The 27,954-nt window shown below is 41.1% G+C and overlaps 2 protein-coding genes across 2 annotated transcripts in view; both read left to right on the forward strand.

Annotated features, from left to right (window-relative positions):
- CEMIP2 (cell migration inducing hyaluronidase 2) overlaps positions 1-12,227 on the forward strand; it is a 72,060-nt gene extending 59,833 nt beyond the window's left edge. Inside the window, exons 22-26 of the mRNA XM_090028489.1 lie at positions 2,015-2,234; positions 4,262-4,363; positions 6,644-6,804; positions 8,112-8,221; positions 11,526-12,227. Of these exons, the coding sequence (XP_089884615.1) occupies positions 2,015-2,234; positions 4,262-4,363; positions 6,644-6,804; positions 8,112-8,221; positions 11,526-11,680 (748 nt within the window). The 3' untranslated portion in view covers positions 11,681-12,227. The remainder of the gene's footprint in view (positions 1-2,014; positions 2,235-4,261; positions 4,364-6,643; positions 6,805-8,111; positions 8,222-11,525) is intronic.
- The window catches only part of CEMIP (cell migration inducing hyaluronidase 1), a 140,846-nt gene that overhangs the window by 48,621 nt on the left and 64,271 nt on the right, over positions 1-27,954 (forward strand). Inside the window, exon 2 of the mRNA XM_090028490.1 lies at positions 25,141-25,244. Within this exon, the coding sequence (XP_089884616.1) occupies positions 25,187-25,244 (58 nt within the window). The 5' untranslated portion in view covers positions 25,141-25,186. The remainder of the gene's footprint in view (positions 1-25,140; positions 25,245-27,954) is intronic.

Genomic DNA, 27,954 nt, shown 5'->3' on the forward strand with positions numbered 1-27,954 from the left:
TCCAAATGAGGGAGTGGAGAAGAAAATATCTTCATTTGCCGGTGCTTGTGTCAACTTCCCACTAAGACCCAGCGAATCTCTCTCACTTCTGGTTGGTACTCTGCTGCTCTGAGCTAGTGCTACTACACAGCTACTAGGCTTAGAGTTCAGGAGTTTGGGTGGGATTCCAAAAAGATAACCACAAGTTTTTACAAACTTGTCTACATGTCTGAACTTTAAGTCCTTTTAGCACAGGATGTCTAAAAGCCCTCAGCAACTTCAGAGCTTCTACAATAACCCTGAACTGATTAGTTTCGGGATTCTCCCAAGCAAGGGAGCAAGCCTTATAAAGTAGGAAAAATTTAAGACCGTTGCTGTCATTAATGAGCAGCATTTGCACAGAGTCGGATAAGTGCATACGATGGATAAATGCATAGCCTTTCTGCAATCCCAAAGCTATGCAATTCAGTGGGGAAAGCAGTAACAACAACAGCAACATCGGTATTTGTGTGTCCCCAGTAAAGATCTAAACACCTTGCATGAAAGAAAAAAACAAGTACTATTGAGAAATACAGTTCAGTGTTCTGCTAAGGTATTTGAAAAACTGTACACTGTGTCCTAAGCACACATCCCAGAATGCCTAACCTGACAACGCAGCTAGCTCAAGTAAATCTACAAATGTCGGATTTGAAAATAAAAAGGGGCATAGATAGCACTCTCTCTCGTGGTAGGAATTGTGAAATAATTATTTGCTAATCTGTCTTCTTTTTTATGTACAAAATGTAATCCACATTGTGGGGACAGATTGTTTACTAGTGAAGAGCAGGGCGAAGTGTTTCCTCACAAGACTGCAGAGATGGAGCCATGAGCTGTCATGATCTGTCAGCTATCTCTTAGGACTTTGATCGTGCAAATGGATGGGCCTGACCTAGCTTGATTTGGGAACTCTGAGGCTATTTATATTTTTTGGGACTAAGCTTTGCTATTTTTAGTCTGACTGAGCACAGAGGTTTGGGTTTGTTGTTGTTCCTAGCCTGCATTTCATAAAGAGTGGGATACTCCCCCTTCTCTTTCCAGCCCCATGTGCTTGATCTCTGGAGGCAAGCCAGGTTCACTTATTTGTTTCCATTTGTCTGGAAGAAAGAGCATTAACAAAATCTTTTTTATTCAGCACAAACATTTTCCTGACACTGCCGCTGAGCTGTTTATGCAATTTCCTTGAGCCTGTGCTGCAGAATGGCTGCAAGTGAACAGCTACAAAAATGAGCCTCACAGCTGACGATCCTGTGCAATGATCCCTTCATGGGGATCAATTGTGTCTAGGCTGCAGGGGCTGTGCTAGGGTGACACAAAGGCAAAGAGCCCCTGCAGGAACTGCTGGAGGCCTCAGGCAAACCCGGTGCCTCCAAGACAATAGAGAGAGTGCAGCGGACGCTCCATTCTTTAGAAAGGCGCAGCCCAGATTTGCCAGCGTGGGTGGAGGAGTGTGGACGTGTCTACTGCTAGAAGGCGTGGGTAGACCCCGCATGCCCTGCATGTGAAAACAAAGTTGCTTCAGGCTTTTTCATAGGAAGGATCACCATGAAGAACACTTTGTGCCCTCACTTCCTCGAACAGTCATGCAGAACCTGGCAAAACTCTTTTTTCTGCGGGGCACTAGGTTTGTCTATGTCAGAGGCAGGCAATTATTTTGGGCAGAGGGCCGTTTACTGGGTTTCAGCAAGCCATCGAGGGCTTCATGCCAGGCAGCCCAGGGCAGATTAATATTAATTTTCTAAATTTTTTTAGGGGCTCTGCGGGCCAGATAGATTGGCCTGGTCAGCCACATCTGGCCCCCGGGCTGCATTTTGCCCACCCCTGGTCTATGTTCTGCATTGGGAGAGTCTAACTAGGACCTGTGTTGGGATCCAACAACTTTTGACGAAGAATGTTAGTAGAATGGGTTGAATATAGGGTAGCTGCTATAGATCCCTTCTCAGGCCAGATAATCCTCTGACTGTAGCCCTGCCCCTTTTGTGTTGCTCTCTTTTATTAGGTACCTGTTTGTTCATCTTCAAGCCCACGAAGCTCGAAAAGGGCATAGTTACTGCTCTCAGCAAGGCTGTGAACGCATTAAAATTATGGCACACATGTACTCAAGGGACTCCTGGAGTTGTGCCTTTAACCCTTTCCTGGAGGATTATAACAGACCAGCCACACAGCACTCAATTCCTCAGCAACTGACTGCGCCTTGTAGCCAGTGTGGTGCCCCTCAGGTACAGAACACAATCCTTCTTTGCCTTTTCAATCAGAACTTAGTTTGTGCAATGTAAATGTCCATATAAGACATTAATTTTCACCACACACAAGAAGGACCCTGAGGCAATTCTTTTTTGTTCTTGACTGTGGCCAAAAGTTAGCCTAGATATGTGTATGTTGTGCATTTTTCTGAATTTCTACAGCCTTGTCTAGTAGACTGCAGAGATAGGGAACTTCTCTGAGGTTAACTGGAAGAAAGTGAACTTCTATTTTGCAGGACAAACTAAAATGACCTGCAAAATGGCTCAGATGAAATCAGCTTTGACTTGACAAGTACTGCAATTTTTGTTGCTGGGGTTCAGGCCAGGCCATATTTGTGGTCTGTGTATATCTGGGATGAGTAGCAATGAAGTTAGGGCCAGATTCAGCTCTCATGTTCTTTAGATTTGACTGGCATAACTTTGGTAGCGTTATCTCAGACCTAGACCAGTAGAGCTCAGAATCTGGTCCAGCATTTGTAAATGAGGCATGTGCATTTAAATACCCACGCTGTATGTAATGTCATATATTTAGTGGCTAGCTAATGGGGCCAAATTCTGTTGAATCCTGATTATCTTTTTCCACGAGACAGAGTTTACAGTATCCTGATTCAAGCATGTAATACAATTGATTTCAGAATGAGCCAAGGCGTGACATGGGTAATGTGGGGGCAGTCATAAAAGATCCAGTATCATTGTGGTTTTATGGAGCTATCTCCTACGGCAAGTGGTAATTCTGGAAAATGTTTCACAGCATTGGCCATTTAATTTTATGGTATGTGATCCCTGGAAGAACCCGTTTCTTTCATGATCAGTACTAGAACTGGTACATTTTCTAGTCGGTGTATTCAGAGATACAAAATTCCTATTTTACACACAGATCTATCTGTCCATCCATCCATCATGATGTTTCTTTTGAAATATGTTATTTCTTTGAAATAAATTATTCAGATTTTAAAATAACATTGTAAAACATGTACAATGTACATGTAAAACATGTTCATTTCTTCTGTTTCCTGTGAGGCAATCTTATATCTTATATCCTGGGTGAGCAATCCTTTAAGTCCAGATCCTGCCAATGTTGTATATGGTTATCTTTGACTGTGGTAAAATTTGCAATCTGGATGAAAATTTTCATGCCAATTTAGAATTTTGATCAAAAAAAGCATTTTTTTTAAAAAAATGTGGATTTTTGTCTCATTTTTGACCAACTATAGATCTGCTTAGGAATCTTTAATGTTCACATTTGTTGTGGAAATTCTGTCCTTTTTTCATCCAGTTCTTCAGCTTTATGGATGGGAGTAAAATTCAATTTGATGCTTAATTTGCAGAGTAGAGATCTTACTGTATAGATACTTCTATAGAAATCAATAGGATTGAAGCCAATCAATGTGAATGAAGCCAATGGAAGAAGGTCCTTTGTCAGTAAAAGACAAGCATGTGGTCATGGAAATAAAAGAAATAGAAAAAACCAAAAAATATAGAATAAAGGGAACTAATACAGACTGGTATGAAAGTCTACCCTGTCTTGCCATGTTAGGAAAAGATGCCATTTCAGGACCTTGAGTGTTTTTTCAGCAGCAAGTGATACAGTTGTCTAAACACCTGTTTATGTCCCAAGTTTCCATAAAGGAGACTGTGGGGGGCAGGTAAAGAAAAAAAAAACAACAACTGGAATTTATAGGCAAATGTTACACAGATACACTGACAACACTGTGTTCAAAGGTATCTACTGTAGACAGCATAAATTCATTTTAAACAACTGTTACGTTAATGGCACCAATAGCAATTGCTATCCTAGTATATTCCCATTGAGCTAAATGTTTTCTTAATAATGAACATTTGTTTGTGAGTGAGTTTCATAACTTGAAAAAAACATATGCACAACAGGAGTATCTCCAGTTTGGGGCTCTGTAACTGTGTAAATGGGCATGGATGCAGGTTGGTTGAAATGAAAAACATTTGGCAAGCCATATTTCAAGTCTCCTCCCTTCAAATAATTCCAGGTTGCTATCACTAGTAAACCTTCAATCAAATATGTAAGAATCCAGATCCAGTCTCTCAGCAGAGCTGACATGCAGAACCACTTAAAATCAGCTTTCATTAAGGTATGCATTATGCCAAATTTGAATAAGTGATTAAACAAGGGAAATTTATTTCTAATAACAGTTATTGCAAAATCTTCTTGAGTCTTAAAAACTATGAAAAACAATGGAAAGGGGAACCTAGAGTTGAATGTTGAATGTTTGAATTCATTGGTCTTATTTATAATTAGTTCCATTAATACTAAACTAGAGTGATAGGGAATTTTTGGATAATAAGGCCAAGATTTGGATGCTAACAAAGAAAAAAAGCCATTTATCAGGCTAAAAGGGAAAATAAATCCACCATTTAATTTCTAAGAAAGGAAAAACAAAAAAAATTGATGTAGCACCTAGTCAAAAGAAATGTTTGTTTTTCTAGTTCTGCTATTGGTAGCAGATTAAAACCACAATACTCTCAGTACTACCTAAGAAGATTGAAAGCTCTGGGGGGCAGATTTGCACATTTTTGCATGTTTTCCTCACAGGGAAAGGGTGTTACCATGGATTCAATGGCACTTGTCCAGAATTTACTTATATACTTGTGCTTTTAACAGCTCAAGTTAGGGCAGTCTCCTTATGGACACAGAAATGCTGGGATTTCTCATCAGCCACATTGGTTCCTCTGTCCAAACGGACAGGAGAACAAAAGGATGAGTATCCCAAGGAAGTGCCATGGCTTCCAGTGAACTGCAAAATGCAGTGATGTACTATATGCAGTTAATTCACATGCTGAAAGAGACTGGGGAAAATGGGTGGTGATTCATTAAACTTTTTAGTTTTCCAAAGCTCTAATTGAAACCATTGTTTTTCAAAAAAGTTTAATTGTAGAAACATGTATTCCTAGCTAAATGGAAGGCAGGGCCATGCAAACAGTACGGAGTCTTGTTTGAAAAGGAATTCTTGCCCTAATTCGGAAAAGGCCTAGGGAATTGAAAACGGGGAGAAAAAAAAGAACAAGCCAGGCACCCGTCCAGAGCTCAAGTGTTGCCAAAAGAAACTTGGGCCTAACAAGCTTTGTCCTTAGTTTAAAATCTGTGTTTCCAAGTTGGTCATAAATTTGACAAAGTGCCCCTCTCCTGTTCTTAAGAAGATGACATAATCCACTGTGCTTTGTGCCAAAAGCCTCAGGTGGCATCCTAGCCAACAGCCACTTTCTCCAACCCCAGGACTGCACTATATTCACCATGGCTTCTTTTCTTTCTGTGATCCTTCACTAACCAACTCTTGCCTGAGGCTCTTTGTTTTCCTCTCTGTAATCCCAAATGCCCGTAGGTGCTAGGCTCTCTCCTCCTTCCAACCCTGCAACCCTGCAATCTCCCTTTGCTCCTAACTTTGAACATCTTATAGAGGGAGAAGCAGCACTAGCAACCTTCCTGATGGGTTTCCGTCTTAATCACTCTGCTTCTAGTCCTCAAATGACTCAGAACCATGTGATTCAAACTGTTTTATGACCAGGACCAGAACAGCTTTGAACCAATTCAGGAATAGATGTGCCATATGGAATAATACTGAACGATGATTTCTGCTGTGCAGAAATGCACATAAACTCTGTTTGGACAGGCTGCCACAATCCTTTCCCGGAGCGGTGGTTCAGCAATCCTCTGTCCCTCTGTGCTGGGCTTCCTACATGAACTATATTCCTTGTGACAAGAGTTATTGCCCAAGACTCCCGTGATGCACTACTTGTACTCTTCAAGTGTGTGAACTCTGGTGCATCATGGGAGATGTAGGCTACCAGGGAGCCGTAGGCTACCAGGGAGCCTACCCCATGGAAGATAATAGCACAAGTTTGTTAACTGAACTAGAGATCCCTGAGGCAGAGTGACAAGATTGCCAAATTCTTGTGTTGTGACCAAATTTTTAAATAGTTGCATTTCCATTTACAATCAAATGTTTCTACAACTCCCACCGTGTATCTTTGGCCACCTCTGAAGAAAAGCCACAAACCACAACATCTAAACAACATAAATTACACTGGGTAAGCCAGATGGCTGATTAAAACTGGCTGAAAAGCACTACTGAGCTGTGTAGAAATACGTCCGTTGAGGCAAAGACCCTTGATCTCTTCCGTTCTTCGCAGCACTCAACTCGCCAGACTTGGAGAAGAATAACAGGGTTTCCAATCTTTAGTGATTAAACCACCTTTTGGGAATGTTACTTCATGCATATTCCTGATGGCTTAAATGATGATAGAGTGTTATCTATTTTCTCACCTGCTTATAATTCCTCTCTCACAAACACCATTCAAAGGCTCCCCATTTGTCTACTGACTTCAGCTAATCCTAACCTGTATTTTTGTTGCAGATAAATGATACATTTTTCTTGTTCAGTAGCCGTGGGATATTCTTCGTGGTGCTGGATGCATGTTCAGGAGCAGTCGTGAGTAGGCGGCATTTTGACACAGTTGGTGCCATAGATGCTGCCAGTGCAATGACTGATTATGTTCAAACATCTGTAAAAGAGAGGTAAGCAAGGTGTCGAAAGTCAAGTACATGTAGTAACGTGTAGGTGAGAGACAAGGGGGGGAAAATGACCTACTTTCACAGCTGAACTTGTGTCTGGAGAAAGCTGAGGAAGTTTGAATGATAAAAACCCAAATATTCCAGAATAAACACCAGAATATTCACCAGATTCTGAAAGAAACACTATTTTTCTCTCTGAGGAATGTGCGGACTGAGGTAGGCTTTCTGGAAAACTGGAAAGTTGCTCTAAGTTAACAATTCATTTTCCAGCGTGAGGTAGACAAACCCTTTGTGGTGACATTTGTAATTCTATTAACTTATCCAGTGTCCAAGCCTGAACCAGCAACAGTTTCCTGGCAGCTGATGACTCAGATTTCCAGTTCTGAAAAGAGCCCGTTTCTGTTTATTCTTGCTGGTTGTTTTTGCTTTTTTGAAAGATTAAAATCAGAAATGTGCCAGATTTTCCAATCAGATTTTTCTTCGGCTCCAGCAAATAGACCTGCCTGCCTGCTGGCCCTGTCGCCTCAGAAGAGCTTTGGTGACGGGCTGGATCATCTCTGTCTGTGTCTGGTCCACATTCCTCATGGTTTTATGTGTCACCACATAAACACAGAACAACAGAGATTTATGGACAAATTCTTGGCTGCCGGCAGAAGCAGGTCAAATAACCAAAAAACAGACTTTAGTTCCAAGACATTTCTGAGCAGTTCATGACCAGACTTGAACGCTTCTGAACTAGCACATGGGTGTATACACGTACACACATATGGTTATATGTGAATAAACTACATTCCCACATAACTATATAGATGCAGATATATTCAGTTTGATTTTCTTCCATGGCTTCCTGTTTTGCAGCCACGAAGTTAGTCATTTAATCTAAATGCTACCAGTTGTGCCTATAATACAGTGCAAGTGCAACTCATTGTGGCACACAGTGAATCTAGAGGGATGCACAACCAAACTGAGGTTTGAATGAAAATCAGGATCAGAATGTAGATGGTATGAAAGTGTGTATGGGACTACCTTATTCCAGAAATATTTTTCCTATAGGTCAAAATCCTCTGACATGGGATAAGTTTTCTTTCAACAGCATTGGCTTTGTTTGATTCAGTAAACTGAAAGAAACACTGATAAAATAATCCCCCAGTTCAGGAAAGCATTTACATACATGCATGTATGCATACATGTTATTGAAATTATGCTGAAAGATAAGCATGGGCTTAAGAACTTTCTTGAATAGGGGGTTGGAGACTCTTAGCAAAACTAGTCTTTTTCTGGTATGCAGTAATAACTGTCCTTCTTTCCAGATCAGTCGTTCTCGTGTGCTCTAGAGATATGGCAGAAATGACTGGATGCTCTGAAATGTCTGTTTTTACAAGGTTAGGTTCTGCAAAGCCTATTGTCTTCCACAAAAAAGGTGACTATATTTTTTTAATTATACTGCAGTGCCCCTTTTGCCTGAACTTGCAGGTGTGTTTGTGTATAAAGAAGATCCAAATACTTCCCCTGTGTGTCAACAGTGAAAATTATTGAAAAATTCTTAGCTGGGAGCTGAACAGAAATTTGAGAAGTGTTAGCATTTTGTTAACAATCAAAAATGGAACTCAGCAGGGAAAAAAAAAGACAGAAGAGGCTGAATCTTTCAGTTAAGAGTCTGTTTTTTCATTGCAAATGAACAATTTACTAGTCAAAGACAAGGCTCCATCTTTCAAATTCAGACAGTTGCAGAGGAAAAATAGCCATACAGTTAAATTTAATAATGAGGAAAATAGCTTGAAGTGAAATAAAAACAAATATTTGAATAAAATCAGACATTGGAGAAGGGATCAACCACCAGGTTTGGAGAGGTCTAATTGCATTTTTACCTTATTTCCCATAAGATCATTTGCAATAATTATCAATTTTATAGTGCACCTCTGCTATTGATAATGAATTGCCCTAATCACCCAGTTAAATAGACAAAGCTGGTTGTCTGCTCAAAACTGTATTTTCATTCCCAAACAATTGAGCTCACTGTTTTGATTTTTTTTAGTGTTTTCTTGCACCCGTGCACTTCCTAAGGCTAGAAGCAGACATTCCAAAATGTCTTTTAAAAAGACTTTTCTCACTGTCTTTACAACCCAGCTGGGGCAAATAGAAACCTTGATCTCAAAACTTTTCCAGCCTTACTGCCAGATCAAAGAACTCCAGAGAACCTTGCATAAACTTGACTGCTGTCTGGACCTACCAAGTAATTGTTTGTTTGGACATTCATCCATCACTTGCTAGAATAGAGGTTGCAAGCATTACCTTATACTTAAGTTGTGGATCTCATCTCCATGATTAAGGTAGAGCAAGCAATCTGTTCAGTTCCCGGTCAGTGAATGGATTTCTTTTGCAAAGGAAGTGTTGTGCTTTGATTTGATGTTTTTACCAAGCATTTGTCTTATGGCTGCTGCTCCATCATTTCTTATTCTCAGTGTATTTGGCACTCTGATCCAGTGCTCACTGGCTTTCTTTCTGTAGACTTCTACTGGTTTTGGATTTGGCCATTTCAATTTTATTTCATTGTTTTGTAAATGTCTTCATTGACTGACAAGAAACTATGGCCCTGTTCTGATGCCATCAGTCCCTCTTCGGTCAGACATTCCCATTCCCCTCAATATCAAGTCCTCCTAAGGTAATCTGGGATCTGATCCTGCTGGCTCTACAGTCAAACTCCCCTTGGCTTCACTGGGAGCCGCATGGGCAAAAGGGCCCCAAGCAAGGGACATTCAGGTTTACGTCTGTCCTCCCCACACCCTGGCTAAGTTCTTTTCTGAGCTACATGCATGCAATTCCCTTTCCATGGCATGTGTATACACCCACCTGAGGGCAGAAGTAGGGAGTGAGTACCTGCCCGCATTGTGATGAGACACTACAGACATCAAAGGCCTTAGCAATCTTGCAGTGTGCTGTAATGCTTCAGAGCAACATGCACTTAATTGACTGAGCAGCCTTAAATCTGAATTTCCTCTCTTTTGTTTATTTAGCTGAAACTCTTGTCAAAGGCTTAGCGTGGATGTGACTGCTTGATGTTCTTCCATGTAGTAATCCTACTGGAAAATAGAAAGTTATTCAAGTCCCACTTTCATGGACTTATTTCTTGGGCTGATAAGAAAATCGGGCAGTAAGCCTGCCATTCCATTTGCTAAAATTGCTACCTCTCAAGCACGGGTCAGAAGTGGAGTTGGCTTGTATTTTCAGTCTCTCCCTCTCTCTCTTCTTGGCTGCTTTTTACAGCAGCAAATTAACTTGTCCAAAATATTGTTTTATTTAGACTGATTCTGTCTTCTAGTTTAAGTGGCTATGTTAAAACTCATTCATTTTATTTTTCCAAAGCACAGAGATTATATGCTTTAACAGCAAGGGCAGTGGTTTTGCTTTTGTGCTTATTTTGGTTCTAAACTCGTAATTTTACCATTGTAATTTTGCACAAGAAATACACACACACACACACACAATAAAATCCTGAAAACTTTGGAAAAAAATTTCCAACAAAGAAGTTTCTTTTTGTCAGAAGTTTTCAAGGGTAATTAGTGACATAACCTACTTAGTGCCATGCTGCACTTGCAGACACTGAGCTAGATTCTACCCTCTGCTGTGACCTCTCTTTATTGTTCAGTGATCTGATAGACAGCGGAAAAGATCCATGCAGAATCTCCCTGATCTAATGGAAATCTGTGGTAAAAAAGTGCTGCTGATATGTTAGGTGGTACTCTTCTTCCTGAGCCAAGTCAGTAATGAACTAATATCTTAGTGTGACGTGAAGGGACATGGTGCTGCTGCCTCGGATGAAATAGGAAACTGCCTGTCATTCCCATCGCACTTCTCACAAGAGCAAGGGTGTTAACCTAGATGTCTGTGCCAAATTCCAGTCTGTGTAATTATGTTCCAACTCCTTAAAATTCCCCCTGTTGACTTAGTTGTGCAAGGTATTTGACTTTCCAACCTCTTAAAGTGTTGTGTAGCATTGTTCTTACTGTGAAACCGGCTGCCACAAGCCACTCTAGAGGCAGCTGTATTGCAGTGAAGGTTGAAACATTTCTTCTAAACTTAGATGGTTTGCTTCAGCTTCTATGGAGAGCATTTCCAAACCTCCAATTAACTTCTAATGGGAACAGAACTGGGGTCTTATTAAATGGATCTACAGTACTTATTCATGTGACAAGGATTTCTGTGTATAGTCCCACTGTATTAGGTTTATAGGACTGAGCTCCTGGTTTGTAAACAGCCTTGGAGTCTTTTGTGATGCAAAAAATTAATATAAATGAAAGTATACGCAATACCATTGGACTATAAGACAGCCCAGTACCGTGGGAGAATCAATAATTGCTTAGTCATCATAGGGAAAAAATGATTTAAACTATTTAAAGAAGGATTCTAAATACCTAACCATTTTCATGTAGTCAAATATTAAAAATTACCAGCACTTAAAAATAAAGAACACAATGCTCCCACTAACTCAGACCAGCTCCCATTTCACTGAAATACCTTAAATAATGCAGGGTGGTCAGCTTACTGCTTTAGTTTAGTGCATTTTAGTTCAGGCCTTGTTTTTTCCTTCCTTCCTTCCCCCCCAGAAAATAGGTGGCTAAAAAGTTTATCTGATACAAGAAGTGGGTTTAAATGTCATAATGATAAATGGCTATTCCTTTAACTAAGTAATGCATACGGTCATTCATTTTGTCTCCCCTTTTCAGGGAGTTTTGCTATGCTCGGATATAAGGGACAGGTCAAACCCTCCTGGATTAAAATCCTTAATCGAGCTGCTGATCAGAAAGCCGTTTCTCTACAGCATTACGTTCCCTTGAAGTTGAATGAATATGGATGTCCAGCTAAAGCTGAAGATTTTTAGGACGCCCCATGTAGCAGAGCCACTTACAACACAACTCCATAGAGGATGGAAAATTTGGCAATTAAATCCTGCTACGCTGTTGGCTTAACATGAGCCTGGCAAATTCTACAGCTCTCAGCGTCACTCCAGTGTTATTTTTATGAGATTGTATCAAACCAATGTTATTTCACTTGTATTTTTTATAACTAATAAATATATTCTTATCTTACAAAAGTGTGGAGAAAACTTTGTTTTTCAAGCAGTGCTCCCCTTCCTGGGAAAAACAGAAGTATTTTCGAGCATACCCGTCATTTGATATGATCTGGAGCATTTAGAAGGTGAGAACTGGCTCTTCAGATGCATATGAAACAGGAATGAAACTTGGCAAAGAAATTTGATCAGTATCCAAGCAAAGAGGTGACTTCTCTCAGAGGTAGGGAACCGTCTGCTCCAATACTTCCTTTAATTCACACTCAGCAATTCAGTAACTTCTATAGAAATGTGTACCAGCCTTATAAAAATCTCCATCTGCCAAAGCATCTATGATGAACTGAAGTTAATAAAATCAACTCATGTCAATGGATAAACTCACAATAATCCTATAATTATACACTTTCCCACTCGTCAGGCTCAGTTTTGAGTGCATTGAGTAATTCTCAGTATAGACCGTGCATTGTGGAATTCTGACTAGTGATGGGTGAAATGACGTCTGCTCTGCTGGTGTGTAAATTCAATTAAAGACTTTCAGGAGTGTGGGCCACTTAAGTTGCATTGCTACTGTAATATCAAATCCTGCATTTGGGGCTACCAGAGCACCAAATGCAATAAGTCTAGGTCACATGAAATTCTTTCTCTTTAATATCATTAGTAGTGTGGCAGAGGAAGGGAGAAGATCTGGTCGATGCACAGCAAAAAGAGGCTAGTTCTCTGTGGTTTCTTTTTCTTTTAAATTGCTTTTCATTGCATTTCTTAAGAAATAACAGCTTTGAATGCAGATTGGAAAACAGCTGATGACTCCATTCACCACAAATTAGGAATTGAATTATCCTGTTAGGGGTGTGCTGAAATTTTGGTTGATATACTGTATTACTGGTGACAGCAATTATGGGGTGATAATTTAAACTAATACAGCTAAATATTGATTTCTAACCAGTGCAGCATTATTTTCAGAAGCTAAAGAATTCTCCAAAATGCTCATACTAATAAAAAGTTAGACTAGAGTAAGAAATATATTTAGATTTGATTTAAATGCCAATGATTGAAAACAGTGCCTATAATTTTTTCCTTTTAAATCCTGCAAGCTCTAATAAGACATTTTATTAACTATTCTATATCCAGTGTCCTCACTGATCACAGTGATTGGCCTCACAGCAAGTGTGGAGGTGCAGTAAGAGATGGGTAGCAGTTTTGGAGTTGGGGAGAAATGGTAAAATAACGGGTGCAATTGTGACATCCGTGTCAAAACTCCTTTTGACATCATTGGGTCCACGTCTCACCCAAAGACTCCTGCACCAGCTGTTGATTCAAGTAAACCTCCAGCAAAAACAAATAAAATAATAATTATGTTCCTATTTATTATTATTAGCTTTAGAGAACTAACTTGTTTACTGTTAAATTATCTTAGACTTGCTTAGACATGCAGGAAGACAAAAGACAAACATGGTTCTTATGGTTTGAAACGTCAATAATTCTCTTTCCTATTTCGTTGTACAGCAAAGTGCGTGGAAAGCTAACTCTAGATTATTATGATAACTTTGCCATAAAAGAAAAAAAATCAGGAATCACTTTTTATGTCTTTTTCTTTGTTTATAAAATGACTCTTTCCTCAACAAGGTTTCTGTTTGTAGAATGAACACCAGCATCACAGCTAGGATTAGTTGATAGCTTTGTTAGCAGTTCTGGCTGAGAAGCCAAGAATTGAATGGTTTATGTCATCGTTTGGAAGATTTTCTCATCCCTAGAGGACATGCCTCTAATTTAAAATTATTGGCAGTTTAGTTGTAGGGAAGCTTGTACTGCTGCTATTCATGCTGTACCTGATCCATGGAGGGAGAGTGTGTAGGTCTCCCTTGCTGTCAATACAGCATGTTTACCAGCACCAGATTCCCGTGAAAAGTTTATAAAAGAAACCAGAAAGAGCATTTCTTTAAAAATTACAAATTAAAGGTTTTGACTGTTGAAGAAATGTCTTTACAATGAATGTGATTCTCCATTTAGAATAGCTGCATGGCTAGATGCATTCAACAAATATGCTTTTCATTTTTGTAGTAACCACCAAATGAATCATTGATGGGTATAGTGAAGAGGTTTTCTAGGGATGTAAGGATGACTTCTGCATGATGAACCATGCACGTGATGCAGAATGAAGTGCCTGGTAATCTGCATTTTGCTCAGGATTATAGAGCAGCGTGAGTGCGCTGAGTAGGAGCAGTAAGAGCTTTCCTGGGGGAAATGCAATCTGCTGCATCTGCAAATCTGTTGCTATCAATGACCACTGCAAACAATAATCTCTATCTTCTTTGTGCTGCAGCTGTTTGTCTGTTTATATTATATCTATTCCTGTGGTCTCTAAATTCCTGTCCTGTTGGTCCAGAAGATGCCTGGATTGAATAACAACAATTGGCAAGTAATATGGCCTGTTTCTGAGCCTCTTTGAATCATAAATAATCTTCCTACCTTCAGGGCAACAGTGACAATTTCAGCTTCCAAGAAGGGTGAGGGAAACTGGCTGGGAAGAAAGAGCAGTTCAGAATGAAAGCGTAGGCCAGGACATGGGCCTTCAAACACTTCCATTATTTGGACAGGACTACTCCTTACCTCAGCATCTTGTTTGACTGAGACCAAATGGGGAAAGGGATGTTAAACTTAGAGGGTGGACGCCGCCATTTCAGAAAGAAATAAGAAGTTATAATATTGATGTCATGCTTATGCTTTATACATTTCCATGAATGTATTTATAGCATATTGCTATCTCTACAACGTGTATATCAGCATATCTATAAACTCAGGTCTAGAGATAAAGCTGCGTAACATCACTGATTTATTTGGTAAACAGGTAAATGTTATAGGAGGTTTTTTTATTGGAAGTGAGTTAATTCTTCCCTCTCGGTATATATTGTTTAATGGAATCTTGCATCTTAACACTAAACCTTATTTCACAGGGAAAATTCATGTCCTACTCCACTTACCTTTGAATTCTTGACATCTATGCACAGGTTACCTGGCCAGGTAGGTGAGGGCCTCATTACTAATATTTGATCTGCTTTGAAGTCTTGGGAACTGAAACAGTCAAAGAGGTTGCTGCCAGTGTTTTGTTGGCTGGACATGTGCTCCCTGGTGGAGTAAGTCCCTCTGGCATCCATTCTCACCATCCAGCTGATATCATGCCACTAAGGTGGGACTAAACCCTTGTGCTATGAAGCTTAGCTGATTCAAAGTGCTTTACATCAGCTGATCTCTTGAGACTATGCAGTAGGAAATCAGAGGTGGAGAGAGTGGATTCATCCCCAGAACGGGAGGTAGGAAAGCTTATTTTTTGACTTAATAGAAACTCTGAGGAAGTCTCTGCTGCTGTCTTAGAAAGATAACATTCTAGAGAGTTATTGTGATGAACTCGTCGGGCTTGACCGTCCACCATGGGTCTAAATGGAAGAGGTTCAAACTCTGTGTGCTGAGTATCATATAAAACCTAGACAGGGCTGAAACTGAGACCTTTCAAGTAGCACTTTAAAGTCCTCTGAACTCCTGTTATAACTGTTATGTTTTCTGGGGTCATTCAGGGAAAGAAAAGCAAGATCTGTTTGGCTGTGAGCTTAAGTCTAACATTGAAATGAAATACTTACAGTGCATGATCTTTATTTTCCTGGGGCTTTATTTGATCATATCTGACAGGTCCAGACCCTGAATCCCAATAAAACATCACAGAGCTTTAACCCCAGTGTGAGACTAAACAATTGGTAAAGGAGAAGCAGGAGGCAGGCAAGGAATGTATCCAACCTCCTGAAAAATATCTCTCCTTCCCAAAAATTAGACTAGTGGCAAGTGTCCTGGAGAGGAAGGCAAGGAGCTGTGGTCAGCCAGACACAAACAGGAGAGGACTACAAGTGCAAAAAGAAAAATATTTGCGTCCTGTTCAAAGAAGCATTCAGAGGAGGAGAGTGTAGTAATTGGTACTGCTAACCTATTTGGCCACTGAAAGTGCTTTCCCATGCTGAAGGGTAAAATAAACCTGAAGATCAGGAACATTTAACAAAGGCTGCTGTTTTCTACCTAGACTCTCAGGATGCCAGAGATACATTTTTTCACAGCTGCTTCTAAGGTTGCATCTCTGTATGCACCAAAAGATGTGTGGGAAAAGGTCACTTAAGCCCTTTTGGAAATGTGATTGACCAGACAACTTAGTTATCCTTGCACAGACCCAGGAGGTTAGCAAACTGTCCACACATTTTGGTATCCAATGCAAAATATCCATTGTGTGGCATCTATAGTTGCTCATCTGAAACAGGCGCTTTCCCAATAAATGTGCATGTGCCTGGGTAACCTGTTCCTTCTTTATTGACAAATGGTTACATTTTCAGAAGCACCTAATGATTTTGGAACCTAATTTCACTGATTTCCAGTGATGCGAAGTCTCCTTAGTATCCAAGGAATTTTGAAAATGGAATCTAGGCTCCGAAATTACTTGGGTGTCTTAAAATTTTTACTCACAATGATTCCATGGCCATAGGTCAGATTCAGCAGTGTGAGCTCCTTCAACTCTTATAGCCAAAGCAAGGTGGGAGCAGAGGGAGGCTGACCACAAAAGGAATGCTTTTGAGTTATTTAACCTGTATAAAAAATTGGTCAACTGTCAAACAAAAAATGTCATTTTTAAAGGAAAAGTATAAACAAATTCCATCTTTTCCTCTCAAACTAGTGACTGAGTTAGCCCCAAATTTAACCCCTGTCATTCCCTTTTGCATTGAATTTTCTTTTCACCAAGTGCATTTCACCTAGCCCCTACTTACTGGATCTGTTTGTAGGAGTGAAATGGTTGAAAGAAGTTGCAGAAAATATGATTTTACTTCCACCTCTTCCTCTTTCTTTGCCCACCCACAAAAATCTGGCTCACTGCTAAGTGGAAAATATAATCTCAAACTCCTGCACAGGAACATTTGTGATTTAATAATGATGTTCTATGTCCTTTGAGTTCAGGTTGTGAAGGCATTTGCATTAGAAATCCCTAGATGCTTGCTTGTTTGTAAACCTGGATGAAGGCTTCAAAAAACTCCAAAACTTTGCTTGGATGTTAGTGAGTGGTGGCACTCCTTAGCCCAGTAATGTCAATATATCAAAAGGTTGAAACTTTCTTGGTTAAGAGAGCAAACATTGGCCCTCAAGTCATAGATTTCATAGATTTCATAGACATCAGGGCTGGAAGGGACCTCGGGAGATCATCGAGTCCAGCCCCCCGCCCAAAGGGCAGGAAGTCAGCTGGGGTCATAGGATCCCAGCAAGATAAGCATCCAATTTACTCTGGAAGGTGTTCAATGTAGGTGCTTGAACCACCTCTGCTGGCAGACTGTTCCAGACCTTGGGGGCTCGGACAGTAAAGAAATTCTTCCTTATGTCCAGCCTGAAACGGTCTTGCAGGAATTTGTGACCGTTCGACCTCGTCATCCCTTGGGGCGCTCTGGTGAACAGACGTTCCCCCAGATCCTGGTGGTCACCCCTGATAAACTTATAGGTGGCCATCAGATCACCCCTGAGCCTGCGCTTTTCCAGGCTAAAGAGTCCCATGGCTCTCAGCCTGTCATCGTAAGATCTGTTTTCCTGACCTCTGATCATGCGCATGGCTCTCCTCTGGACTCTCTCAAGCTTCTCCACATCCTTTTTGAATTGTGGAGCCCAAAACTGGATGCAGTACTCCAGCTGCGGCCGCACCAAGGCCGAGTACAAGGGGAGAATAACGTCCCGGGATTTGCTCGAGAAGCATCTATGGATGCACGCCAGCATTTTGGTCGCTTTATTAGCCGCAGCATCGCATTGCAGGCTCATGTTCATCTTGTAATCAATGATGACCCCCAAGTCTCTTTCTTCTGTAGTGCTATCTAACATAGCACTGCCGAGCCTATAAGGAAGCTGCAGGTTTTTCCTCCCAAGGTGGAGAACCTTGCATTTTTCGGTGTTAAACGCCATCAGGTTCTCATCTGCCCATTTGCTGAGCTTGTCCAGGTCAGCCTGGATCATCCGCCTATCTTCTGGTGTGGATGCTTTGCCCCAAAGTTTGGTGTCATCGGCGAACTTGGCCAGTCCACTCCTGACTCCAATGTCCACATCATTAATGAAGATGTTGAACAGGATGGGTCCCAGGACAGAGCCTTGAGGGACCCCACTGGTCACAGGGCACCACGGTGAGTGACTGCCATCGATTACAACCCTCTGGGTCTGACCACGGAGCCAGTTTCCCAGCCAGCGGATCGTGGTGGAGCCAAGGCCACAACTGGGCAGTTTGGCCAAGAGGTGATCATGGGATACCAGATCAAAAGCTTTTTTGAAGTCAAGATATATGACATCAATCTCTTCTCCCTCGTCCAGGTGATAGGTCACCTGGTCATAGAAGGAAATGAGATTGGTCAAACAAGACCTACCCGCAACAAACCCGTGCTGGCTATCCCTTAGGATGTTAGCCTGGGCCAGTCCCTCAAGGATGGACTCCTTAATAAACTTTTCTAAGATCTTCCCCAGGATAGAAGTCAGGCTAATGGGCCTGTAGTTAGCCGGATCCACTCTCCTCCCTTTCTTGAAGATCGGCACCACATTGGCCTTCTTCCAGTCTTTGGGCACTACACCAGAGTGCCAGGAGTTTTCAAAGATCTGGCCCAGGGGCTAGGCTATGATGCTCGCCAGCTCCTTGAGTACCCTGGGGTGCAGATCGTCAGGGCCGGCTGACTTGAAGGTATCCAGCTTCTCAAGGTGTTCCTTCACGAGGTCAGCATTTATGGAGGGCAGGGGATCCCCATCACCTGGATCTCCCTGTCCCATAGCATGCATGGGCGTCCCATGGGACTGATGAAAGACTGATGCACAGTACCTATTTAATAGGTTGGCTTTTTCCTGGGCATCAGTTGTCAGTTGCCCCATCTGGTTTAGCAGGGGTCCAATGTTGCCCTTGCTTTTCCTCCAGCTCCCCACATATCTGAAAAAGGACTTTTTGTTGTCCTTGATGCTTGAAGCTAGTTGGAGTTCAGTTGCAGCCTTGGCTTTCCTGGTTTGCTCCCTGCAGGACCGGACCAGCGCAGAATAATCCTCCTTGGAGGTGAATCCCATCCTCCAGTAAAGTCAGTTTTCCCAGGTTGGACTAATATGTTATGTGACCTGTTAAAGAAAGAGACAAATATACTCTCTGTACTGAAAATGTGAACTATCACCATCCGCGTGATGGGAGTAAAAGGAAAGTAGAAATACTAATCAAATATCCCATTCATCTAATAAAAAGCTGTTTCCTGATCAGCCCTAGCACACTTCCTCACAGGTCTAGAAAAGAAGAATAGTAAGAAGACTTTCCTTTCTAGCTTATAAAGCTTCTTCCCTGACATCATTATGAATAGACTCAGCCTCACAGGCCAAGACTTTCATAAATTATGACTCCAGTTGGACAATCAAAATGGGGGCACCTTGAAACACCTTAAGGGAGCTTCATTTTCAGAGTGCTGAGATCCTATCCTTGAAGGTGCATCTGATAACTCTCCAAAAACATCAGGTACCAATTACTTTTAAAAATCTTGGCTATGGCATGTTGACAATGGAACAGATTTATTTCCACTTTGGTACTTCCGTGTCCATAGCACCTTATGAGCATCTCATAATCATGAATGTACTCCCTGTGTCTACTTTTAGCATTGTCTACTTTCAATTGTTCTCCCATCTTCTTCCCCCTCCCCCCCCTCCCCCCGCATCCTGTAAGACCAACTGGTGTCATTGTCCCCATTCTGCAGTTGGGGATCTAAAGCATAGACAGCCTAAGGTTCAAATCCATAAAGATGAGTCTCTTACTCCCATTGCAATAAATGCCTTTGTGGATTTCAGCCTGAAGGTCTTCCCTTGGGTTGTGCAGAAAATATGTTGTGGAGTCAGGAATTGAAACCTGATTGCCTCAATCCCCATCCAGAGTTTCTAGTCCCTATATGTTGGGAGGACAGCCTGGAAAGGCAGCTGCATTGTTTAAATAGATGATATTGCATCCCATTTTCCACTTTTCACATAGCATTGAGAGCATGAGCTTCTCTTTCAAAGGAGTATGTCGCTTGCTACACTGTTGGCCAATTCATAGCACCAGAGACATTTTGTAACTTGAAATGCCTGGCAGTGTTTTTGCAGACCTCATCCATCCTTCCTATTACATCCACAGCCTCGAGGTGAACCTGTGAGGAGAAAAGCCATTCCAGCTCCACTCTGCTGACAAAGGGACTTTTAAAGGGGTCCACGCTCATGATTTCATTGGGAAACTTCTTAAATCTCAAAGCTTTCTCTAAATGTTTGTTTATATTCCCCCCCTCCCCTGGTGCCATCTGTTCTATGCCTATCTTAGCATTATTCTTCAAGAAACTGAAGAGATCAGGACTCCTTTTTTATATAGTATGCTTTCTAATACATTATGACTATTGACACCTGCAGTAGCAGCCAGCTGAGCACTGACTAATGGCTTCCTGTATCTACTTTTAGCACTGTCTGCTCATATTCACTCTTCAGAAGGATCCAACAGCTGGGAATCATTTTCAAAAGTGCATCTTGCCAGATTCAGGGATATGAATCCTACTTACGGTTACCAAGCAGCTCAAAATGGCTAAATGAAAAAGTTTTTTCTCACCCAGTAGAGAATTCAACTAAGATTTAGAGTACTTGTTTTATTCCCAAATGACTATGGTCTAAGCTAACAAAAATGACCAGCTGGCAGCAGGCACCATTCCTAAATTCTCGCTAGCAGGCAACATTAATGGAAAGTAAATTTCCCCTTTTATTTAAAGAAAGACAAAAATGTTTAGCGTTGAGATCCAGCACTTGTGAAAGGTGTTGAATGAAGACCCTTGGAGACAGAAGCCCCAGAACAGTCTTTTCCTCCTGCTATTCTGCCAGGATAACAGGCCTAGTCTGTAGAAGTGTCTTTACACTTGCTCCGGGGATGGGGGAGTGGGAGGTGCTTTAATTAGAATGCTCTAATTAAAGGACCCGCAGTATCTCATGTATCAGCGTCCCCACACTTAGAAGTGGCAGCAGGGGTGCTTTGACTAAAGCTCATTTGACACGCTTTAGTCAAAATGCTCCCGCCATCATTTTGAAGGGCAGGGATGCGGATACATGAGACACGGAGGCTGCTGGAGTGCACTAATTACCACACTCCAGCAGGCTCAATTAGTTGAGACTGCTCCAATGTGCTGTAATTACAGTGTGTCAGAGCAGTGTCCCTGCATGTCTACAGGCACCCTTGGGGGTCAATGTTAATAGTTAGAGCATTTGGCCTCTCCAGTAAGGCTGCCAGTTAAATGATAGTTTTTGCAGAGTGAATTGTTGCCTACTGAGAACTGAATTAACTATCTCATTCAGCTGAAGAATAGGAAAGAGTTTGTTTTAACCATAGCAGTTGAAATATGACAAAAAATGATTGTGAACACCACAAAACTGTCACCTTCCTGAATGATTTCCATTTTCAATGTTGTATTCTTCATGGAGTTTTGATCTCCACTAGGGCTGTGCAAACCTCTGGGTGCTGATTTGATTTGGAGGAGATGGCCGAATCTCTGAATCTGAATCGAATCGGGGGACCGGTTAAAAGGTCTGAATCGATTCAAAACTCTCCAAATTGATTCGGAAAGATTCAGAGAGCTTCAGAGATTCAGGCAGTTCCTGCTTGCTGCTTGATGGAGCTGGATGCAGACTTTGTGCCAGTAAGCTGGGGGCAGGGGAGTTGTGGGGCTAGAGGAGGGGGAGGAGACCATGGGGGGACCCCTGCCAGGCCCCATCCCCTGGCTGCTCCCCCAGTCCCACCCCTATGGCTGCTCTGCCCACCCCAGCTCCCAGCCCTTTAAGAACCACCCCCCCAAAGCCCCCCCCCAGACTCACCGGCTCCTGCAGCTGCCTCGGGGCTTCTGGGGGCTCATGCAGAGTCCCCCATGCAGCACGGGGTATTGGGAGCAGCAAGGTTTGCCTCCCACTGGGCAGCAACTGGTAAGCCCAGGGTTTTTTGGGTTTTTTAAAGGTCCAGGAGCTGGGTGGGCAGGACAGCCACATGGCATGGAGCAGTGGGTGGCAGCGGGGGCTTTTTTCTCTTTTTTTTCCAAAAAGCTAGGAGCTAGGGCAGGTGGGGCTGGGAGAGCGGGCTGGGATTGGGGCCTGCGTGATTCAGATTCAGTTGATTCGGCAGCAGCCGAATCTTCTAATCAAATTCATCTGAATCGATTCAGGACAGTGATTCAAATCACTGAATTGAATCACTGTCTCCTGAATCAACAAAATCTGAAATGAATACTAGCCGCTTCACACAGACCTAATCACTATCCACAGAAAGATGCATTTAGGGGAAAATTCACCCTGACCATACACCATGGGCTATAGTTCTTGCACAGTCTAACGGTAAGTAACTTCTACCCCTTGCTTAAGCAGGATCTGGCAACTTTTATTCGATCTTGAAAAGAAAAGTTCTGCCAAATAATGAGATAAAAATGCATGTTACCATTGTCAAATGTACTTTTTTCCTTTAACTTCTGTGAATTTACTATTTACTTCTGTGAATTTACATTATAAAGGAAATTCTGACTGATAGCAAGTTTTTGGAAAGCCTGTGCTTTCAAAAAAAGCTGATGTGCAATGGTGTCATCATTATAAAGTCTGTTTTTACCTACAATTCCTGCACAGTGCTGGTACTGATAAGGTAGTTTTTGCGTCTACTTAGAAAAGGAAATAACTATGTTTCAAAACACAGTATGCAGTAACTGTTGGCAGATGGTGATATTTTAATAGAGACTGCTGTTCTCCTGGTACCACGCAATAACAATCTGTCATTCCTGGTGTATCAAACATTCACTATTGATACCTCAATAAAACAACAGGTACAGGGTCTGGACAAAGAACATTTACACCTCTTAAAAAAACAAAAACAAACTAGTAAACTAATATCAGTGTAAAAAAAAAAAATCCAATGTCATCTCTCAGCAGCTTATTCCAGGTTAATCCTTGCTCAAGGTATGCAGACACTTACCTATTCTTTTGCCACTGTCACTGGCATTTCTTTCCATTCAGAATCACAGTGTAATTGATATTGGTATAAAAACAATATCAATTATACCAGTGTAAATCCATGAATGGTCCATGCTCACATATGGATTTGCTCTGATCACATTCCTATGACTCTATTACTATTCACCTAAAACATACATCATTCAAAGATCTATGGTTACTTAATGTATTCTTCTGCAGCATCATTTCAACACCTAGAATATCACCTAGACTATTCCTTGGTAGGTTGTCTGTAGTGTCACATACAGAAAGAAAGCTGTCAGCACTGAAAATAAGATTGAAATCAGCAACACTAGTGTTACTATGCATCATCATGGTGGAAATGAGCTTATTTCCCAGTGAGTTGCTTCTGGACAAATCTAATTTTAATGTTTTTAATACGAAGTACTGAATTTACGTGATAATAAGGCTAAGGTGTATATTTATGGGTAGATCTGTATCATGTACATGCACAGTACAGATATATCCTGTCCATATTTCCTCTATAAAATTTGCTCTGGACAAAATCCTAGCTTATTGTTTATCTTTTAAAAAAAGTTACAAGGTAACAAGAAAAATAATTGATGTTTTCTTATTTTAAGAAATGAGGGCTCCCCAGAGTTGTCTTTTCTTGCTTTCCCTTATACAACTCAAAAGGGTGTGGATTTATAAACAAAAGTTTTATACACTGTTACTTTGTAATATGAATGGGTGCCTTGGGTCTGCATAGGGAGGTTTATTTCATTTTGGCGTAATGGTCTTTGAATTTTAACAATGTTATAAAAGTATTTGAAGTGACTGTGCAACTGCTGCTGGCTTTAAACAGAAATATATGTAGATAGAAAATAAATTTATATTAGTCAGCATAAAGAGAACACCACCAATAATGAAACTAAGAACTTATCTAATCAAATGCGACTCTGCATTTATATTATAACCAGGATATGTCACATAACATACATTTTTTTTCAAATGTCCTCAAATACAGATGTTCACAGTTTAAATGTAAAGGCTCCTTAGACTGTATCAGATGATGAGCATAACTTTTTTTGCATATATATTTATATATATATATATATATTGCTTTGCAAATAAATATCTGTGAATATTTATGCAAGTAGTTCCCTTGACCTCAACGTGAATATTCATGTCAGAAAGTTGTTGCCAGCATGAGGCAGCATTACATAATCAGTCTTTTTAGAATACAGGTTATCATTATAGCAATGCTAGCCAGAGTGGATTGAACTAAGGACTGTGCTCCAATCCTACACTAAAGTCTGAGTTTCATGCCATTGAAACCGGACCTTTCCCAGGAGCAGAGAGGAGGGACACATCTTCCAAACCAGCATTTAGGCTTGCTTCCATAACTGTACAGCCTGGTGCTAGACCTTGTTGTCTGAAAGGACAGTTTTCTTGTACCAAAAATCTCAGCAGTTGCTCAGTCAAAAATGCAAGGGTAAGCACAAACTAGAATTTTGGGATGCCTGGGACACAGAGACGTAGCCACAAGGTTTGGCGCCTGGGGCAAGGCCCACAGCAACAGCCCACCTTCATCCCACGCATGGATTGGGGACACATGCCCCCCCACCATGTTTGCTTAGGAGTGTGCGCAGCAATGGGAGCTGTCTTTCCCTGTCCCCGCACCCCCCGCAAACAAGCTGGTCACGGCTCTGTCCCACGCCCTGCCTCGGCTGGGCCGTGCCAGTTGGAGCCCCTTCACTTTGGCGCCTGGGATGATTGCTCCGCTCACCCCTCCTTGCTATGGCACTGCTGGGACACCATTGTCCAAAGTGCATGTGCGGCTTACGGGGTGCTTTGTGAAGCTGCAATTTAGAGAGTTCACACTGTGGCCACTCTGAAAACTTGGTCCATAGTGCTATTGTCACTTACTATCTGACATGCAACAATATGTACACATTGAGTGTCTTGTCACTGTATGTGTTTATACTGCATGCCGAAGAAGCTTCCTATTACATGTGGTGATTCCCTTCTGTGTATATATTTGCATTCCTGGTTGTTTATACAAATCATAAACAAGGGGAAAGGGTATCTCCTCCTACTCCAAGAGCTTCAGAAGATTTTTGAAAGCAGGATTAGTCATAAAACGAACGAAAACATGCTTAGTCACAAAATGAATATAATCTTTTCCTGGGGTAACATAGTTTGTGCTTGAAAAATACCTCATTTAAGAAAGCACGTCTAATCTTGTCTTGGCATTTTTTTATTTATAGGTGGCCACACATCTAAAAGCAGTGAAAAACAGCATCAGTTCCCAGGATGCACCCAGCCATCAGCTTTAGTTCTTTTCTGCTTGTCGTCTCTTCTCTGCCTATAGGTAAGATTTCCAGAGAGCAGGAGGGAAATGGAGGGATATAATATCGCTTGTAAATACAGATAGTGCAGGTGTAGGTCAAGTGCCTTTTTATTCATTAATCTAATGTTTCTTCAGGGAGCTTTTACAGCAAGGACCAGGAGCAGTGTGAGAGTGCTCATGAGATGATTCATTTTCCTAATTTCCCTGCTAGCCTAGTCCAGAGCAGCTTCATTAAGGGCAAAAAAGGAAAGTGCTAAGGAGTTCCTAGAATGCACAAAAAAACCATGTTCTAAAATAGCTCAGTAGTTCTGGTTCTAAGATATGTCTTATGAGAATTTTAGCATTATCCAAGCAATTACATTAAGGCCAAAAACCCATGTGGCCCAATAGGCTGCATCTGTACCTTTCTGTCTGTTGTTCACGGTGATAAAAGGAAAAGCTTTTTGTGTATTATTGTCACACTCTACATATTTCATATAAGGTGCACCTCTCCTCACAGTGGTTTCCTTATATTCTATAAAGTGCAAAGACAGCAGATATTTAACCTCAAAGGCTGCACATATGCAACAGCATGAGGTAAACTTTCATTGCTGTGGTCAGGACTTTTTGGGTCAAGATATGAAACTCCAAACTAGTCCCTACCCTGGGTGAGGACTGGTATCTGAGTGCAAAAATACAGAGATGCATCATTAAGATTAAAATGTCATCTGTGGTCATATATGAGCACAAGAGAGAGATTTAACTCTTCGGTGTTATCAGTGTCAGTGCTTTATGTTTCGCAGTAGATGTCAGACTGGGGAATGCAGAATAAGATCAGATTGTAGAGAGTGTCTCCATTGCTTCTGCTGTGACCTGTCCATAGAAGGAGCTTTTAATTCTGAACATTCCTGGCTTTTATTAACTCAAATCCAAATTGTAAGAGTAAATTCCCTTTGTTGTTCCCTTCCCCCACACTGTTTACTTGTTGGTCTACCTGTATACCATGAATTCCTCAGGGCAGGGGCCAACTCTTCCTGAATCTTTGGAAAGCAGCTACCATATCATGGACACTGCTAAAAGAAATAGTGAGCACCCTTTAATGAGTGCAATTGAGATTGGTCCAAAAACGGAAGCTTTACATTTGAATTCAATGTTAGTTTCCCCATTTTTCATTTGTGGTCCATCCAGATCATGCCCAGATCATGCTAGTTTCAGGCCTCTGTTCACATTGTAAGTCCAGTTTACTGCCTGAAATACTAATCATTTTTAGGCTACTCTTATTGATTCCATATGTCTCCCAATAGACACCAGGAATCTCTTTCTAATTTCTTCAACTGGTATAAATCACGATTGACGCTGACATCAGTGGAGTGCGCCTTGTTCACCACTGGCATAAATGACTGGGCCCTGGCTATTTTTCAGTGTGTGAGGTGCTGCCCTATAGGTTATTAGCCTTCTTTGACTTAATCACTTAACTGATATGGAAAGACTTCCTGAAGAGCCAAGACAGATGTTGCACACATGAAATGTCACATGTTTACCTTGGATGGTTGGCACTTATGAGTCTCAGTAGACATCAAGGCACTGGCTCCAACTCTATTGTTTTTTAAGATATGGAGTTGGTTGTGGAATTTAACAGCAAACCAAATGCAGATGATCAGATTCCATTTATAATGTTGCAGAATTTCAATTATCCTTCCAACGACAAAGAATGCAGTATATGGCTATCAGTCTTAAAATAGAGCCATGCTGGCTGTGCTCTCCATCAGTTGGGCTTTATTTATACCTGTGACAAAAATTAATATCCTAATCCCACTCAGGTCCACAAAGTCAGAACTTCATCCCATCTCTGTTGTCCTGATATTATAGATTGTGGATCACTCTCTGGGGAGGGGAAGGGGGAAAACTTGAACTAGATAGGCTTTCAAGTTGCAACTCCCACTGATAGCAAAAACGTTGTTGTTCAGTCCCCTGTTAACCTCAGTCTCCTTTTAATAAGGAAGTGTTTTTACCAGCATAAAATTCACAGGCACTTCTCAGGCATTCACACATGCACATTTTCCCCCCCTTTAAACTACAGTAAATGTAAGGTTAACATCCTATGTAAAGTTATATCAGGGAAATATTTTATCTTAAATAAATATTTAAAACGTGAGTTACCTTCAGATTTGCCATGTAAGCAGAGTTGAGACAAATATGTCATCGCAATCTGAAAGCAAATTTGTGTGTGGAGACTAGTGATGTGCATATCTGAGGAGTATGAACTCTTATCTCTTTTTGTCCGAAAGACCTCATAAAGTCAGCCTCTCTCTGTCAGACTATTCCTAGCTCATCTTAGTATTAGCCAGAATGGATGTTTCAGGCAAATCACCCTTTTTAGGGTAGTTCAACTACTATCACTTCCCAACCTTGCAGCAAAATCAAGCCTTTTAGAAACTCAGATTTTTTTAAGTTAGCCAAAATTTTGCAAACAGCACAAGTATGTTTTCAGATCAGTTAATTTCAAGGTGGTTCTCATTTTACCCTTTTCAATTAATTTACTGTCTAGATTAGACACCTTCAACAGCCCATGAGAATTTTTAGATCTAAACTTTTTATAGTCAGAGCTAAATGTTACATTAAGGGCAAAACCCTACTCTTTTCTCTGCATCTGTCTAGATACAGCTGCAACTCTGAGTCTCTATCATTCATGACATAGGGTAGCGGGACTTTTTTGTGTTCCCTGAGTATAGGAGAGCATATATTCAAAGTT

The sequence above is a fragment of the Crocodylus siamensis genome, chromosome 15, assembly GCF_052110815.1.
Source record: "Crocodylus siamensis isolate JL-2025a chromosome 15, ASM5211081v1, whole genome shotgun sequence".
Taxonomy (NCBI): Eukaryota; Metazoa; Chordata; order Crocodylia; family Crocodylidae; genus Crocodylus; species Crocodylus siamensis.